General features: G+C 42.6%; 1 protein-coding gene across 1 annotated transcript; it reads right to left on the reverse strand.

Annotated features, from left to right (window-relative positions):
• Positions 1–1,527: 1,527 nt before the first annotated feature.
• LOC101423149 (olfactory receptor 13A1-like) lies at positions 1,528–2,457 on the reverse strand. The gene has a single exon (XM_004476700.1). The coding sequence runs from the start codon at positions 2,455–2,457 to the stop codon at positions 1,528–1,530; it is 930 nt and encodes a 309-aa protein (XP_004476757.1).
• Positions 2,458–7,511: the final 5,054 nt, after the last annotated feature.

Raw genomic sequence — 7,511 nt, forward strand, 5'->3', positions numbered from 1 at the left:
AAGAATAAAACCTTAGGAATAAATTTTCCAAAAAGAAAATCTGTGAGAGAAGCTAAAAATCTAAGCCTGAATGTGGTGAAAAATGTTAAAAAATGACTTGTTCTAACACATTAAAATGGTTCACATCTAATGGCAATGACAAGGTGAACTATTGCCATAAAATACCCATTGTTTCCAGTCTTTTGTCTAATGCAGGTGGGTGATGACTTCATCCTTAGGCAAATATGGGTGAACTTTCAGCTAATTTTTCCTCCAAAATGTTAAATGGGATGCAGGATTTCTTGGAAAATAAAGAACATCATTATCTTGTGGAAGAGTGAAAATCAAATTGGGCCATAATCATCTTATTTCCTAAAAGCAAAGAAGCTTAAGGAAAAAGTAATGTGTCCATCATAGTTTTGACCCTGATGGCCAAATTGTAACAAGCTATAAAAAAGAAGTCAATTTAATTAACTGGAACTAACTTAGTCTATAGAAAAACATTCATTCATAATGACACTCACAAAGGAAATCTTTACATTAAGCATGCAAAATTTAAAATAATACAAAAGTTTAATTTCTACAATTAGCTTTATTTAGTAAGGCTCTGCTATACATGACCTTTCTAAAGTCAAATGCACCAAAGAGGAGAGGCAATCATACAGACTTCAGTCCTCGGATCTGAGGAGATAAAGCTTTTGTGCAAACCTATGAGATGAAATTATTGAACCAAACACTGAGCCTGCATACATCTCCACACAAGCGATACCGCACATAACACATAACACTAAGGATGTTCACGTGAACATAGCACACTGTGCCAGGCAAAAGCATGATGCTAAATCAAATGATGGACTAATCACATCCTGGATTAATCATTGCCTCCAAGAGGAAGTCCTGAAGTCCTCTGGCCTGGCTGTGACTCACTTTGCATGTTGCACTAACACCCCAAATCCCAAAAAGAATCATATTGTCTGTCGAAACCTCAGAACATCCAAACTCTTTTTGTATAAGCTGGTGTTATTTTTCTTCTAGGCCTGCAAAGAAAGAAAGCCCTGAAAAACTATAATGAAAATCAAAAGATGGCAAAACATTCAAACCTATGATACTTCAGAGTTTTATAGTAAGTTTAAACATGGTTTAACCAACTTTGTCATCATTGTGATAATTTGGTCACATTGTTTTGTTTAAAAAGTTTGAAGCATTTGAAACAATCTAAAATATTATTAATGTATTTCTGATCTAATTAACAGGGGGTTAATCAATGTTTAAGAGAGTTTAATATACAAAGTATACATTCCAAATGATCAGTTGTGTAGTGTTTAAGAGCTTAATGAAGATTTTATACAGTGACTAAATCAGGCATCAACATACCATACACATAATGGCAGTTCTATGCATACAAAAGTCTTTTAGACAAAGACTCTTACAAGGATTTCTCAGGGAAAGCACCTCCCATATGTGTTCAGAGAAGCCCAAAGTACCCTCACAGGGGTATATGACATGAAACTTCCAAGGTCAGATTTATTCTCTCCTCATCACAAAGCATCATTTGGAGAACAGGAGAAGGAGTTTTTTAAAGGATGCTTTGAATTCCTTGTTCCTCAGGGTATAAATGAGAGGGTTCAGAGCAGGAGTCATGACGGTGTACAATATGGTGATCGCTTTGTCCAGAAGCCCAGCAGAGCCAAGGACTGGTCGGATGTAGGCATAGAGAACGGTGGAGTAGTACATGGTGACCACAATGAGGTGGGAGGAGCAGGTGGAGAAGGCCCGCCGCTTGCCCTCAGCCGAGCGGATGCGCAGGATATTGGAGATGATGCAGCCATAGGATGCCATGGTGAGCAGAAAGTTCATCCCAGACAGGAACATGTCTGCGGTGATGACTATGATGTCAACAAGGAAGGTTGGGGAGCAGGACAGCAGTAGCACAGGCGGAATTTCACAGAAGAAGTGAGCAATTATGTTGGGGCCGCAAAAGGACAGCCTGACAACCAGGCCAGTGAGCAGAAAGGCATTGAACAGCCCCGAGGTCCACACGAAGGCTGCCAGCACTAGGCAGACCCTCCCGCTCATCAGGGTTCCATAGTGCAGTGGCCGGCAGATGGCCAGGTAGCGGTCATAGGCCATGGCGGTGAAGAGCAACAGCTCTGAGGTCAGCGACCAAGTGAAGAAGAACATCTGGCTGAGGCAGCCACTGAAAGAGATGGTGTTGTCAGCAACCAGGCTCTGCAGGACCTTGGGCAGGATGGTTGAGGTGCAGATCATGTCCAGCATGGCCAAGTTGACCAGGAAGAAGTACATGGGGGTGTGGAGGTTGGGGCTGAAATGGATGGCTATGATGATCAGGCCATTTCCACCCAAGGCTACTACAAAGAGGATGAAAAAGCAGCAGAAGAGAGTGGCTTGGAGCCCACGGTCCTCAGTGAAGCTCTGCAGGATGAACACAGTCACCTCTGTCTGGTTTCCAAGGGCCATGGGTAGCTGGTTCACCTCTGCTGGAGGCAGTGCAGTCCAGGCCTCTTCCTTATTAGGAGAAGGTGGCTTTCATTTTACCTACAAAATGAAAAAGTAAGTGATTCCTTTTAATGAGAAATCATTTCTGGAAAGGAAAAAAAGGACTTTGAAAATTTCATTCATTTACTGTTTACTAATTAGAGGAAAAAGCCTGTGAGGGGCAGATAGGTGGCTCATAGAGACCTGGTACCTGAAAGGAGCCAAATATTCCCTGACTCCTTTTAGGTATTTGACTTAAAACTTGAGCCTAAAACTCTGGCCATCCAATGCTCCCAAAGTCAGAGAGAACTAAAATAGGGAAGAAAATGTCCAAAAATGCAAAAGTAACTAGAGGGAAGGCACAGGGGATAGAGTAAAATATGATGGTCCAGTGCCATCGTTGTCCACACTGCCCTTTAAGGAATAAACACACTTCTACTCTGAGCAGGTACAGAGAGTCTCAAATTCTCTGACACATCTTTTTACCGAGAGCCCCAGGGACCATCCCTCCTCTTGAAATGGGATTCCCAGGAGCTCCCACCCACCTGCCTCCAGGGAAGTGTCACCAGGTCAGCAGCACCCAGGCCACAGGGAGACCTGGCAGCAACTGCTTCCCCTGCATCTAGGAAGAGCCCCCTCCTGAAGCCCAAGAACTTTGCACTTTGCAGACTGCTGTCTTCTGGCTACGGGAATCTTTGCGCAGACAGCGATCCCAGAGACTTACCATCTTCCTGGAACATGTTTAGCAATTCAGAACTGTGCCCCACAGCTTGTTTCCAAGCCCCACTCAAGGACCCCTGTGTTTCAGTCTTGGACCAGGAGATTTCAGAGCGGGTGTTCTAGAACCATGCTTGCCAGTCACTGCCCAACAGCATCTCCCTGATCATGGGGGACATCTGAGACAGGGAAGTGCAGGTCAGGACAGAAGAGGGCACCAATGCCCAAGGAACTCGTTTTCAGTGCTCTCCTCCAAGCAGAGATGCTGGGGAGGGACTGGTGGAGTAGAGAAGAATTATTATGGTTATTTTTGGTAAAAATATATAGGTAACATAAAATTGCTTATCACATGGTCTCAATTGCTTTTACAATGACTAACTGCTTTCAATTACTAGAATATTTTCATTAGCCAAAACAGAAACTATTTATCCATTAAACCAACAATTCCATTTCTAGAATATCAACCCCCAAAAATGAGAACAGGGTCTCTAACAGATACTTGCATAACATTCATGGGAAGATTGCTAACAAAATCCAAAAGGTGGAAACAAGCCAATTGTACAGCCATAGATGAATGGGGATTAGTTTGTTTAGGTCATTTAAAAGGGAAAGATGTGTCTTATCACCAGTCTATGTGATCTGGAGGTGCAGACAGATGGAGGCACCTACCTGCACATCAAGTGAATTAATTTAGTAATCAGGGGTCAAGTTGGGGTTGAAAACTAGACCCACACCTGTTACACTGTAAAGGATCAGAGCAAGTTGGCTAGTATGATATAGAGAATCATGAGGAGATGAAAATGATGACTATCACACTCACAAAAAAAGCCTTCTTTGACTGTTTTCTAAATAAAGCATGCTATATACCGGAATTTTGCAGATTATTTTTGTTGTCCTGGTTGTTTCAGAGGTATTTTCTCCATGCTGCATGGACTCCCAGCTGCCATCCCTACCTCCCCAGATTTGCATTCTGAAATTGCTCCAAATATGGTGGGTCCGGGAGGTGCAAACAACAAATGTCCCTGAAGGATAAACACCAAGCATCAGTCTCTTCAAATGTCGTTCAGCTTCCCCAATTGCTTCAGCTCTACATGAGCTGCCATGTTTGTACAAGATTCCACTGCAGCATGCCATGCAGTGGTCATCCTCCCACACCAAAGCTGGTTTTCAGGATACAACCAAAGAGTTAAACTATGTCACTCGGTAAGGACTGAGCTTGTTGTGTGTCTGGAATATGGTTTGCCAGATTTAGCAAACAAAAATGGAGGATGTCCAGAAAAATTTGAATTTCAGATAAACAGTGAACTCATATTTTGTCTATCTCCCAGATTTGGCATGGGAAATTCTTATGCAAAAATGTTTCATTGTTCACCCAAAATTCAAATTTAACTGTGCATTCTGTGTTTATCTGACAAATATTATTCAGAACAACTCAACCCCTCCCCCCACCTGTTTAAACAGCTTAAAGAGAGGAGCAGTTGGAAGGACTACCACTTCAAGATGAATGCCTATGACAGAAAACTTCAGGTCAAGGCTGGTTTTAGCACCACCTCCCTGTCTAAAAGCCACGCTCCTCTCCATACCTCATCTACAAATGCCTCCCCAGAAGGAACACCTACAGGTCATCCTGGGATGGCCTTGCCCAGTGTGGAGCAGAGTCAGTGATTAATCTGTGAGGGCACCATCCCAGCTGGCCCAATATCATTCAGGTGTGAGCAAAATGAAGATGCTTTCTGCAGGTGTACTGGGGTCAGTGTTTCTGCATTCAAACATTTCACAATCCCTTAGGGGAATGACATGGAGAAGTGAGAGCAAGTGCTGAAGGAACAAGAGATGGGAATGTTCAGGGGTACAGCAGGGCTTGGGGATTTCACCACCACAAATCTGTATCTAGCATCTTAGATTCCTGAAATACTCCTAAAATCTGTCAATAGTGTTTCTGTGCAATCCAGAGCAAGATTCTATATTTACTCTCACTTATTAAAAGAGAATGCCTCCACTCCTAATATTAGGAAGTACACATGACCTTGTCCCTCCCTGAGCTCTTGGTCTGCTTTCCATGGAGATTGCAGAGAAGAGAGAGCAGGAGAGAGGGAGAGATAGGGCAGGGTTCCCTGTGTGGCCCCCACTCCCTATCATCCCTGCACATCCCAGTCTGGGCTGCAGAACACAGGGGATTGAGGGACCAGCAAATTCCACTCTTCTTTCCCTCGTGCACATTTTCTCTTTTTATTTGAAAATAATTAAATCCTTCTCACTAAACATCAGCAACGTTCAAGTATATTTATTCATGTCCTTGTAACACAAGGAGGAGTCCAGGATCCTAGGACTTTCTCCCAGATTCAAATTCAGTGAAATGAATCCTTTTAATTAGCAGGGATGAAGCAACCTTTGAAAAGGCAGAAAAAAGACAAAATACATATTTTCAAAACAAGGCAAAAGTCTTTTCTCAAGCAAATGAAATATTCTAGGCAAGCTTCTAAGAGAATTCAACTCTGTCTCACAACCAGGGAGGATTTTGCTCAGTGCTGGGGGACAAGTGTCCTTGAACTTGAGCACTGGACAGAGCTCTCCCTCCCTCCATGTCCTTACCCACTCCAAAGGGCTCCAGCATGGTGTGCTCTGGCTCCTCAGGCATCCAGAGACATTCAGACAATCCCCATTCAAACAGAGAAGACTTAGCTGTGTGATGTAAGAGCAGGAAGTTGCTGGCACCCCTGGGAGTCACCCTCTCAGGCACCCCTGGGAGTCACCCTCTCAGTTTTCTCATGACGATGTCGTCAGTCCTTGGCTACAACCCATGACCAGAGGGAAAATCAGAAAGTCAAGGATGAAAGAGGTCTTCAGAAAGCCATCCTCAGGATAGCGTGTGGGCTTCCCCCAAGGGCAGGCATGGAAGTATGTCTTCCTGTTGTGTTATAGCTCAACATGGCTGGAAGCCAGGAAGTTCACCCCAGGCACCAGCTGAGTTCACAGCAATAAGTCTCAGAAGCAGAGACAGAGGAGAGGGCTAGTATTAGAGTGGACTCATAGGTGTTTCTTTTATTCTTTGGTTTATAATGGAATATGATCATTATTTATCCTGCTGTTTCAATTGACAGAATTTGGGTCATTGGGAGCACTTTCAGGTGGGCTTCTCTGTCACTTTGACATATGCCTTCCTGTTTGTTTTCTTTTCTTTCTACTCCTTCTCCCTCTCCTTCTTTTTCTTCTTTTTGGTATGTCCTTCTATCTAGTATGTTCTGGCACCACAAGTTGCTCTAGGCTTATCTTGTATTCTCCCTGCCCCAGCCCTTAATTAATCCACCCATCAAGGAGTCTCAATTCTTTTTATTGGAGAATTTTCTTTACAATACGAGATCTGAGTTTGGGTGTGTCCATTGATATTTGAGTGTCCTTCAGTGTAAAAATATAGTATACAGATGTATACAAACTACACATAAAACTAATCTACCCATATATAATTTTTTAAAAGGCATGCTTCCATAGTGATATGTCCAACACCACAGGGTTTATCTTTCCTCTTCTTGACCCATTTATCATTTAATTCTCCAGCTATAAGAACCCCAGCTCTCATTGACTATGATATATTTATTTTACCAGCCCTCAAATACAAATAAAGTAGTTTCTCAATTGCTACCCTGTACCTAGTGAGAGGGAAATTTACCAACTTGAGTATTTGTTTGTATGCAGTTCTTTTGGCTACTAGTCTTACAAAATCCAATCAAAACATGTTTCCAAATTCATATAGCTTGGCTCCTTTTCTCCCATTGCATTCAGTGGACACATGATTTATTTATAAGTTAGATTCCTCTATCACATCTGCACTCCATCTTGCCCCAATGCAACCTTCACCCTTGGGCTGAATCTACCAATCTATCACTTTTACCAGTTCATTGGGTCATTTAACTACTACCACACATCCACAGAAAACAGCTCCTTTACCAAAGACACTTTCATGTTTTCCCTTCTTGTTTAACAACTCCACACATTACCCTAAAAGGCTTCTTTTACTCAGCAGCAAAATCAGTTTTCCCCATTCAGCTAAAATAGAAAAAATAAAAGTTTAATTGTGGGAGAACAGTCACAGTCAACAGACTTATTTTAAATTTGCTTATTCATAAGCCTATTTTCAAAATGCTGGGCTCCCCAATTTGCTCCCCAGGTGTCCCAGTTTCCCTCCTGTCAGAGAATAAGCTGATTTCAATATGACATGCCGTTTGATTCTTCTTCACAAAACTGATTCCCTTAAAAATGGCTAATCACTACTGGTGTATGAGGCACTGCAGGAAGATGTTCAGGGTTCCAGGAAAGAACCA

Source organism: Dasypus novemcinctus, chromosome 6 (assembly GCF_030445035.2).
Source record: "Dasypus novemcinctus isolate mDasNov1 chromosome 6, mDasNov1.1.hap2, whole genome shotgun sequence".
NCBI classification, from domain to species: domain Eukaryota; kingdom Metazoa; phylum Chordata; class Mammalia; order Cingulata; family Dasypodidae; genus Dasypus; species Dasypus novemcinctus.

Excerpts from the sequence above, each read along its gene's own strand:
- LOC101423149 (XM_004476700.1), bottom strand. The coding sequence starts at position 2,457 with ATGGCCCTTGGAAACCAGACAGAGGTGACTGTGTTCATCCTGCAGAGC.